Below are 11,546 nucleotides of genomic sequence, written 5' to 3'. Positions count from 1 at the left end.
ACTCCCAACTGGGTTCTTGATTTTTCTGGGGGTGGTCATGTAGAGACATAGTCTACCACAGACCTATATCCTCAGCTCCAATTTCTACTTTTCTTATTTTTTTTTCAGATAATGTCTCACTAAGTTGTCTAGGCTAACCTTGAACTCACTCTGTAGCCCAGGCAAGCCTTGAGCTTGCAATCCTCCTGCCTCAGACCCCTAGATATCTGGTGTTATAAGCCTATGCCACCAGGCTCATCTACTTTTAACAGAAATATTTAGTCCTTTGACATCTAAGGAAGTTGCTGATAAGTAAACTTTTAAAATTGTATTAATGAGTGCTCTGCCTGCATGTACACCTGCAGGCCAGAAGAGGGCACCAGATCACATTATAGATGGTTGTGAGGCACCATGTGGTTGCTGGGAATTGAACTCAGGACCTCTGGAAGAGCAGTCAGTGCTCTTCATCTCTCCAGCCTCGATAAGTAAACTTCTTGTTTGTGAGTTATTTGCTTGCTTGCTTTTTGAGACAGGATCTTATTTTGTCTCCAAGATTTTCTTGAACTACCCATGTAACCGCCCTGTCAGCCTTCCAGGGACTAGATTATATGTATGAGCTGCAGCAATAGGTAAGATCTTGCTAAGATAAACAAACGCCTATTTAAGTGCATTTTCTGGGATCAAGTATTTCACTATGAAAACAAAAAAATTGAATTGATATACATTTTAAAAGTCTGTCACTTGGAAGTACGTAAGTCAGTTGCCTTATATGTTGTGTCACTACCATTATCTAATTGCAGAATATTTTATCATTCCCCTGAAGAAACCCTATATTAAGCAGTCACTGTTCGTTTCTCTCTCCCTCACCTGTTAGTGGTGACTTTACATTCCGTCTGGATGCCTTGCCTACTCTAGACATTTAATATAATAAGAATAATTCAATTTTTTGGTGCCATTAGTTTAGCAAAATTCTTTCAAGGTTTTCCCATAGTGTAGCACATATCTTTACTTCCATCCTAATGGCTAAGCAACGCGCCGTCACATCTTGCTTGCTCATCGCTGAGTCATGAGTGAACATCAGGACTATTTGCATCCTTTGGTCAGAACAGCTGTGCACAAGTCTTGGAATACCCACTTCCAGTTATTTTTAGGTGTAAAGCTGGGAACTGAGTTGCATCATAAGAATAATTCTCTGGTTAATATTTTGAGGAGCTCCCAAGGTGTCTTCTGAGATCACCGTGTTATTGTCCGTTCAACCAGCAGCATCTGAGCCGTCCAGCTTCTACGGGTGCTCAGCACTTGCTGCTGCTCCTTCTGCTGGTTACTTACAGCCATCTGAGTGGCTGTACAGTGGCACCCTATTGCAGTGCTGGCCTACAGTTCCATGGCTGACAGTGGTGTTGAATCTCTTTTAGTGTGTAAATGGATGTCTGTATGTCTTCTTTGCACATTCGTGTGTGTGTGTGTGTGTGTGTGTGTGTGTGTGTGTGTGTGTGTGTAGGCATGCATCTGGCACTGCACACATGTGGAGGCAGGAGGACAACCTTGAGTGTCAGCCCCCATCTTCTGCCTTGCTTCACGCAGGGTCTGGATTGCCACCGTGCACTGCAGGCTAGCTGAGGAGTGACATTCAGGGGATTCTCCTGTATGCAATCCCTGTGTGGACAGAGGACAGCTGGGACTACAAAGTGCCACTGAGCCTTGCTTTACGTTGTTCCGGGGATGCAGGCCAGACCTTCACACTTGCATAGCAAGCACTTTCCTCGCTGGACCATCTCTTCAGCCTCTGCTTTGCACTTTGTTTTATTTCTTTAAATTCTTCCATTCTTCTTCTTACTTTTACCTAATTTTTGTGATTTTATTTTGTAAAAGGTTGTGTGTGTGCGTGTCTTGTTTCATCTTTGCTCTCTTTTTTTCCCTCCCTACATATTCTTTTATTTAACCTTGCTTCTTCATTTTTTTATTTTCCCCAAGCCTCCTTTATTTAGTTTCCTTGTTATTATTCCTGTCTTTTTCTTCTTCTTTCTTTCTTTTTCTGTTTTTTTGTTTTGTTTTGTTTTTTTTGTTTTTCGAAACAGGGGTTCTCTGTGTAGCCCTGGCTGTCCTGGACTCTCTTTGTAGACCAGGCTGGCCTCGAACTCACAAAGATCCACCTGCCTCTGCCTCCCAAGTGCTGAGATTAAAGGCATGTGCCACCACACCCAACTATTCCTGTTACTTTTATTAATTTTCAACATTATAATTACCTTTCTGCTTTATTTTCTATGGCCATTGGTGATAGAGTAGCTGGATTTAACAGATTGATTTGGGGGGAGGCTGATATTTACATATCTGGTTCATTCTGGTGGTTTGCTTCTCTTTTCTGGGTGGTCATGGGACCTGGGTAGAGGCTTTCATTTTGTACTGCTATCCGAGAGTGTTAAGCCGGAATAGAAGGTTGGCCTTGACAAGAGAAAGATTCCCTTTTCACACACCTGGAGTTTGCCTGCTGCAGATTCTGTGCTCCCCTTAAGGCTTCTAAGTGCTCTTCTTGTGAAGTGCTCAGAAGGAAACTGAGCTGTGTAAACAAGATGACTCCTTCTTGCCGGGGGCCCTCTTTTGTGACAGGGCCTCGGAGGTGGGGAAAGCTGTCAGCCTACATGTCTATAAACGATGCTGTCCACCTGTCCACTCTGATTTGGAGGCAGCTATCCACACAGCCTGCAGGCTCTGTGTGCAGGTGAGCTTGGCCACAAGCCCCTGAGCATCCGAGGGTGTATGGGTTTCTGACAGTAAGATCCTCACAGTTAATCAAAGGATGACGGGGCAGGAAGGTACTGCTTACCGCTGATATTTTAGTAGGACTGTGAAACCTGCTTTTCTCTGTTTATCCTTGGGTCTCTTTGATCCCGGAGAACTCAAAACAGAGTAACTTAAAACACTGAGGGACAGATGGAGTAAACTGGTGACCACACATGTCCTAACAGACAACCCTAGCAGGATTGTCTACAGAGCACAGCAGGTTTAGCTAAGGACAGAGAAGGTACAGCGAGTTCCCTGCGGGTACGCAGTGAGGTTAGTACAGTAAAGAGACTCCGGAGCACTCAGGCCTCTGACTCACCTGATGACGTTCTCCTCTTCTGTTTAGGAATCACATTAACTGAAGCCGGAGGGCTGGAATGTGGTTGTGTTAGCCATCAGATAGTTCTGGGGCTTTCTCACTGAAGACAGTTAGGGTCTTCCTGGTAATCTTGACTGTACCTGCCTGTTATGCTCTTCTGTGTTCCTGGGTCACATGAAGTGCGGCAGGAATGGGGGGATGGGAAGAGGGCAGAGGAGAGTTATGCTAATGCTGCAGAAAAGCTGGCTGTCCTTTATTCTTGCAGGAGAAGCCACGGGTACAGGAACCATGTCACTGTGTTCTTTGACCTTCACTCTCTTCTTGACTGTTGTTGCTGGTGTCAAGTGCAACAGGACAGAAGTGTGCGCCGGAAGCCCTGGCATCCCTGGCACTCCAGGAAATCATGGCCTGCCTGGCAGAGATGGGAGAGATGGTGTCAAAGGAGACCCTGGACCTCCAGGTACTGTATGGGAGAACTCATCTTTAGCTCAGCGACAGGGACCTGTTTTCAGGAGGACCATCTTTCTAGGGCTCTAGCTGATGCAACTTTTCTGGGGTCCTTAGCTGGAGCCTGTGTCTTTAAAGTTTCAGTGGAGAGAAGAGCAAGTCACCCACATGCTAATAGAGATCCCCAAGTCTGTGTCCCCTTTACTCTGTAGGTCCCATGGGCCCTCCTGGAGGAATGCCAGGTCTTCCTGGGCGTGATGGGCTGCCTGGAGCCCCTGGTGCACCCGGAGAACACGGAGATAAGGGAGTTCCGGGAGAGAGAGGCCTTCCAGGTGAGCATCAGGGCTGGGGCCAGTGGGAAGTGATGATGTGGTGCAGCATGCCAATCATGTGAGGGATGGAAGGCAGAGCCCAAGGCACACTGCTAAACCTACGCAAGAAAGTATGAAGGTGAAGAGAGAAATCATAGGAGTTTGAATAACATTTCCAGAGACTGCCAAGCATCATGGCCGCTGATGGAGAGACACATGGTGTCCTGTAGGGGAAGGAAGGGGAACAGTGCTTGGAGGCCTAGGAGTCCTTTTTCAGACTGAGGATCTGGGTATCTAGAAAAGCTGACAGGGTTATGTGGGCCTGGAATCTAGGAACATAGTGTGAGCAAGACTCCAACATGCTGACGCAAGCTCCAGGGTCTGCATAGTATAGTGGCCTATCAGGTGAGTCCAGAGGTCAATATTGTTGATCTTGTAGTGTAGTGTATGGGGAGTGGTTTCATAAGCCAAAAAAAAAAAAAAACCCAAAACAAACAAGCAAACAAACAAAACTGCATACATGGACATGAAGGGCCAGTCAAGGGACACAGGAAAGTAGATCAGGGAAGCCGAGCAGGCTTAAGGTCACATTAAGAGATGAGTATGGGAGCTCTGCTTCTGGACCCTTGAAACTGGTGCCTAGGCTCTGGGCATGGCATTGGATGACAGAACTCCAGCCTAGCAGCTGGCAGAACACCTGACTGGTCGCAATTGGAGCTCGTTGGTGGATTGCCCCCATCCTGAGTGTGTGTGGTCTCCACAGGGTTTCCAGCTTACCTGGATGAGGAGCTCCAGGCTGAACTCTATGAGATCAAACATCAGATTCAGCAAACAATGGGAGGTAAGGGGATGCTCAGGGGCTAGGGGCGGGGCTCTCACCAAGCACAGGCCTCTCAACGCTTCCTTATAATGATTAGTACCAGGATACAGAACCTAAGTGCCTAGCAAGTAAGTGTGGACATGGGGCCTTAGAGAAAGGATTTGCTCCCGACATCATTGTCAGTCATACAACTGCAGATTCTCGTAATAAGTAATTGTTGGAGGAGGGGATGTGAACAGAGAGATGATTTAAAAACTAGGCCTGGAAGAGGAAGGGAAAACACCGAGAAAAGCAGAGATGGAGAGATTGTGGAGAAAGCTGGAGGGCAAGAGCCCAAACCAATGGAGTAGATGGAGATACAGGGTCAGTGGCTTAACTCAGGCTCCTTTGCTTAGTCCTCAGCTTGCAAGGATCCATGCTGTCAGTGGGAGAGAAAGTCTTCTCCACCAATGGGCAGTCGGAGAGCTTTGATGCCATCAGAGAGATGTGTATTAGAGCAGGGGGCAACATTGCTGTGCCGAGGAGTCCAGAGGAGAATGAGGCCATCTCAAACATTGTGAAGAAATACAACATCTATACCTACTTGGGTATGTTTGAAGATGAGACTTCCGGCGACTTCCTCTACCTGGATGGGGCTTCTGTGAACTACACCAACTGGTACCCAGGGGAGCCCAGGGGTCGGGGCAAAGAGAAGTGTGTAGAAATGTACACAGATGGGAGATGGAATGATAAGAACTGCCTGCAGTACCGGCTGGCCATTTGTGAATTTTGATCAAATGCCTGGATGAGAAAAATAAAATAAAATCTCACATTGTCTTTCAGCCTCTATCTTGATGATCCAGCTGATCTGTTTAGACTCTGTAACTCCCCTTTAACCAAATTTCTTTGTGGCTACCGGAATTAGAGGCATCCTTAGACTCCCACATGGGCCCCAAACTGTCCTCCATACTCATTAGTACATGCTGAACAACCCCTTAAGTTCCCTGAGCAATCACTCCAGGCAGCCACTGCCGACCTTGGCCTTCACCATGAGGCAGATAACTTCCGTTTTTTCTCACCTTGTCCAGTTCCTTCATGGTGGTCATGAAGGCGCAGCATGGAAGGACCCTCTAAATTACACAGAAAGCGTCTACCTCCTGACCTTTCTACTTTTCTTCTGCAGCCCACCCTTTCACTGTCCCAAGATTTAGAAGTCCAGGTTAAACATAAAGATAACCATAAGGGATTTCTGGGAAATGCCTAGTATATGGAGCTAGGCCATGATTAGCGTCATCTGCAGCATCTATACTTTCAAGGCAAACGTGGTCTCCAAGAAGTCAGGTAACCAGGTAGGGCCACAGCTTAGTACTGGTGGAACAAACCCTCCCTGGTTGGCATGTATGCCCCCCCCTTTTAGGTCTGGATGTGCCAACTTGTCCTCTTGACCTAACAGCGTCCACCTTGGATTTTTGGGAGAACCACTTTTCCCACCCCAAACCCTAACTCAAGTAATTTCCTGCTAATAGATGCAGCCACATTTCACTCCGTATTCCTGGGGCATACATTACACCAACTGCCCTGTTTTCTCCTCTCATTAACTCAATCAGTTATTTCATATAAATCATCAATGGTGTTCTAGGTGTTAGGCTGTCTTTTGGTGATCCTTGGAGATAATTGTTTTCTTTGAGCCCATTTCCTCATCTATGGATGGAAATAAAGTAATTATTATATTTATTCTGTCTGTCAAAAATCACTGCCCATAACAATTACTACAGCACAGACTGTTGATCACATGCTGTATACCAAGTACCTTGACAAGCGCTAATCACATTTGTTATTAGATATCATTTAATCTTTATATGATGCCACAGAACCAGATTAGGGGCAGGAGAGCTAAAGAGGTATCTGGAAGAACATGACACTCATGCTGATGGCTGGTGTCAAGGTAACTTCATATCTGAGCCCATACGGTCCATGGCGAGGAGTGACAAGGTCTTTTCAACCCCTGTTCAGCAACTGGGAGGGTTTCTGCTGTGCCATGGGTGGAGGTGGGACTCAAGGTGCAGGTTTCTGTCAATCATCCCAGTCTCAAATACTTGGAGTGGATTATGTGACCCACTCTAGTCTCACCTGTGTGGAGTGGGACTAGGACCCACATCCCAGGTATCCATAGGAGTGTAACTATGCCTTGAAGACACAGCCACCTATACATTTTATCTCTAGAAGGTTCCAGTGTTCCCACCTTCTGACACTCTCCCCAATTCTCCATCTTTTCTTGGGCAAAAGGAAGCCCAGGAACAAAGCCAGATGGAGAATTGTTGCTTGTACTGTCATAAATGTTAACTGCTAAGCTGACCCTTCTACCCTGTGTGCTTAGAACTCAACATAAAAGCTGTTGAGGATTTCCTGAGATAAAAGAAGCAAGAAAAAGAAACCCATATTCTCAGTTTTAAAGATCAACAGTCTAAAGCTCTAAAAGTTGACATTGCCCCATTTCCTATTAGGTTTATTTCTTATAACATTACTTGATATTGTTACTACAGTACTTTTGATACTTTTTAAAAGTGATCTCTTGCTGATTTGGGGGAAAGCATGATTTTAAAAAATTGATCTTATACCCAACAAGGTTTTTGGATTCCTATTTTTTCTCAATACTTTCAATATAGGTTACCCTTTTCTAGATTTACATGTGTAACATTGCATTTACAAATGATGTTTTCTTCCTGTTCATTTATATGTATATAAACATATATGTATATGTTCATATATGTATATAATGAGATATGATCACACCCACTCTCATTTCCCTCTTCCAACCCCTCTTGATCTCCCTCTGCACAGTTACCTCCCAACTTCATGTGCTCCCCTTCTTCAGTCACTAATTTCATGTAGTTCTGCCCATGTGTGCATGGATGTGTGGGCATCCATTGGAGCATATAAAGCATATATATGAGTATGTTCTCCTAATGCATCATAGGAGAATTTCTAATGTTTCACCATCGAAAATTCATTCTTACACTTTTCCCAAGCACATGCCTGAAGGACTCTGAATTCATATAACACAGTGACCCTTGCACATGACTGCTTGTTATGTCAATATTCACAATAGTTAAATTATGGAATCAACCTAGGTGTCCAACGACAGATGAGGAGACAAAGAAAGCATGGCATACATCCAAAGTTGAGTCGTATTCTAAGATAAAGAGCAATAGAATTATGTCAGCTGTGAGGAAACTTATGTTCTGGAAAGCAATTTCCAGAAATAAGCCAGACTCAGGAAAATGCAACATTTTCTATTTTATGTAAAAACTATATTTAAATATATCTATGTACATTCATGCCCTATCCTACCCCCCAACATGAAATCAGACAGGACATTTAGTGGAAGGGAGGGCCAGTGGGGGACGGAAGAAAGACCAAGAGATGGAAACATAGCAAACTATAAATTATTCATGTACGAAAATGTCATAGTGAAACTCATTCTTTTGTATGTTGAATTTTTCAAAAATCACATGTTTTAGGTTTCTAAGAGATACCTTGGGCCAAGGTAGTAAAGCTCCCTCCTTTTCTTAGTTTTCCAAGATTTATTTCCAGTTATTTTTGCAGGGCTGAGGATCAAATCTAGGGCTGGACTAGGCAGACACTCAGCCACTGGGCTATACCCCTAACCCACTAAAGTACATTTTGCTGTTGTTGAAGTCAAGAATGTGTACAATGAACTATTTCATGACTTTCTAGCATTTTCTTTGGTCTAATACCATAGGAAAAAGTTCATCGTGAGTGGATCTAGCGCCTTGTCTTGGTTGTTGGCATCCACTACACAGCTGAAACTAAGAGATTCTGAGTCTGAAGAAAGACCCCAAGATTGCTACCACTGGGGCTGCAAAGAGAAGACTGTTCACTGGGAATGTTACTAGCCCCCCTGTCTCCAGTCTAACCAAGAGTGGAGTGGGAAAAGGAAGCTGACCACCCTTGTTGACCTCTGAACTTGCATAGTGAGAAGTGTCCTTTCCTCTAGTCTGCCCATGAGACCACTCTTCTTCTAATCTTTATGAGTTAAAGATGTTTACATCCCCTCAGCTTCCTTGATTAAGATGCCACCGAAGGAAGGCAAAAGAGTCATTCCCAGTCCTAGGAGTGCTTCAGTGCTGAGCCAGCACTGTTTTTGCTGAGTGATGAGGAGGGAAGAAATGAGGCCTCAAGCTTATGCAAAGAACTACAGGCAATGAGGGTAGCTGGGAGTGGGAGAAGCAATCATCCCCAGAGATTAGCACACCAGTTGGTTGTCCAGTGCCAAAGGTCATGAAAACATAGACTCGAGTAAAATTATTTAGGTTGAGGAGTAGGTTATAGTTAGGAATCTATATACATATATACATATAATAACAATTAGAAATCTATATACATATAATAACAATTAGTGAACAAAGAGGACATGAATTTGAAGAAGAGCAGGGAGGGTATATGAAAGAATTTGAAGGGAAAAAGATGTGAGAAATATTGTAATTATATTATAATCTTAAAAATAAAATAAAGTGGATAAATAAATAACCAACTAGCAGCATGTATCAAAAAATAAAAAAGAAAAATGGGACGAAACTGGGCCATACAATGCTAGGACAATGTGGTATCACTCACTTCTCAGAAAAACCTTCTTATGGGTTGTGTGAATGCCAGGTCACAGAAGTGACCTGCCATTTAGTCCCTACACATAAGCAGTTGGTCCCTAAAACACAGGGTCCCAGCAACAAGACACTGTTGACATACATGTGCAACTGATGACAGCGGTTCATGGGAGGCCCTTACACAGCCTTTCCCAAAGGAACTAGTTACCAAGAGGAATTGTCAGAAGCCACTGAACAATCAGACCCAACCAGTCGGTGTGTTCTGAGAAGCAACAATGTCCTCGTTGACCAGTAATTCCCTGTAAGAACAGACATGTCTCACCTTTGGACCAATACATTTCATCTTTCATGTAACCTAAAATAGCATCTATGTGTACAATTTCATGTGGCCAAGCTGCATCCTAAAACAAATGAGAAGATTCTAGAGTGACACTTGTGTTACTCCCTTGGGCTATCAGACATGAAACAAGGTACCTCAGGGGACTGAAATGTCCTCCAGGAATCCTGTGTTGGGAGAAGGAAAAGGATGCAGCCTGATGCCAGCCAGAGGAGGGATTTGCCTCCCCGGTAGGAATTTCACAGCATTCTGACAAGTCTTCAGACCACCTTATAGCCAAGGTGACTGTGGATTAAAGATGGGTGAGACCACAGCTTGATTAGGACTGCCTGACTGTGCATAATCCTGGCTTTCTTCAGCATCTCATGTTCACCCCGAAAATAGACTTAGGGATCACTGGGTCTCTTTGTCCCTCTTCCTAATGTGACTACGTTGAATACATTTTCTCTTTTTTGGTTTTTTACTATTAATTTGACCCTTTTAATTGCCTTATTGAGTAAGGGTAACCGAACCTGGCTTTGCAGGGCTACCAAGGGCACCAGCACTATATCATATGTGGCCTGATAGTTAATATTCTCATGACATTTACTCTGTGCCAGGGACTCTAATCTAGATGCTATTATTTTTTTCAATTATAAATTGGAATATTAGCTGGGAGTTAGTGGCTCAAGGTTTTAGCCCTAGTAGTGAGGAGGCAGAGGCAGGTGGATCTCTGAGTTCAAGGCCAACCTGATCTACAAAGTAACTCCCAGGACATCCAGGGCTACAGAAAACCTTGTCTTGAAAAAACCAAAACCAAAGCAAACCAACCAACCAAACAACACCCCCAACCCATAGATTAGAATATTGAGGTACATAGAAATAAAAAATATTTACCAGTTCTCACACAGCTATTTTGTAGACTACTGAAATAGGAAGTCAGATTCTAGAGGCTATAATATAAGCCACTAGGCTGTAGTAGTGATTTTTCAAATTATGTGGTTTGTATTTATATTTCTACACATACACATACATACATACATACATACATGCATACATACATACATACACTGTAGTGGTTTGAATGAAAATGGCCCCACAGGATCATAAGGATCTATTTAGAGGAAGTGCATCACTAAGGGCAAGCTTTGAGGTTTCAGATGCCCAAGCCAGGCCCAGTCTCACTCTCTTCCTGCTGTTTGCTGATCCATATGGAGAACCCTCAGCCACCTCTCCAGCACCATGTCTGCTTTTGTAACGCTATGCTTCCCACAATCATGGCCGTCACGATAGTGGACTAAACCTCTGAACTGTAAGCCAGCCTTAGTTACATGTTTCCTTATAAGAGTTGCCACGGTCATGGTGTCTCTTCACAGCTACAGAAATCCTAACACACACACACACACACACACACACACACACACACACACACACACCACACATACACACACACACACACACATTTTTTAAGAGTTCTCTTCCTTCTTGAAGGGAGGAAGCATCCCGGTCAGTGCCAGGAGGAGAGGATACGAGGAGGAGGCATAACTAATATAACGGAAACTCACAACTGGCCAAGGTGCTGGGAATAAGATAAACATGACATGTGTATGGCACTCTTTCCCCAGCACTCAGGAACTAGCACAGAAAGGGGGCTGTAAAGATTGTAAGAGCCAGAGTTCAGAGAGGACTGGAGCGAAACAGTGTCTTCTGAACATGGCTGGACTGCTGCCCACAGCTCACAGCAGCCGTGGTTGCCTGCACAAGACCTGCAGAAGATCAGGCCAGTCAACTCCCTAGCATGCGTTGCAAAGGGTCATGAGACCCTATTCCTAACTGAGGAACTACTGATAATCGATGTTTCGGGGGAAGAGTAGTCAGTTTTCTTTAAGAGCATGGATCTTGGTAGGAGACAAGGTCCAGCTGATAGCTTCACACAAGGAATATATGGTTGCACAAATTAGAAGTGATT

General features: G+C 44.2%; 1 protein-coding gene across 2 annotated transcripts; it reads left to right on the top strand.

Annotated features, from left to right (window-relative positions):
• Nucleotides 1-2,594: 2,594 nt before the first annotated feature.
• LOC311605123 (pulmonary surfactant-associated protein A) lies at nt 2,595-5,473 on the top strand. 2 transcript variants are annotated; one of them, XM_084795408.1, is made up of 5 exons: nt 2,595-2,698; nt 3,345-3,539; nt 3,739-3,858; nt 4,601-4,678; nt 5,053-5,473. In XM_084795408.1, the coding sequence occupies exons 2-5, from the start codon at nt 3,368-3,370 to the stop codon at nt 5,427-5,429; spliced, it is 747 nt and encodes a 248-aa protein (XP_084651534.1). In that variant the 5' UTR covers nt 2,595-2,698; nt 3,345-3,367; the 3' UTR covers nt 5,430-5,473. The 2 variants fall into 2 exon arrangements, with proteins under 2 accessions (XP_084651534.1, XP_084651533.1); XM_084795407.1 differs by having other exon boundaries at nt 2,654-2,792.
• Nucleotides 5,474-11,546: the final 6,073 nt, after the last annotated feature.

Source organism: Acomys minous (genome assembly GCF_964271855.1).
Source record: "Acomys minous genome assembly, chromosome: 9".
Classification (NCBI taxonomy): domain Eukaryota; kingdom Metazoa; phylum Chordata; class Mammalia; order Rodentia; family Muridae; genus Acomys; species Acomys minous.
The sequence above is the reverse complement of the archived record's forward strand: the minus strand, read 5'-3'. Positions and strand labels throughout refer to the sequence as shown.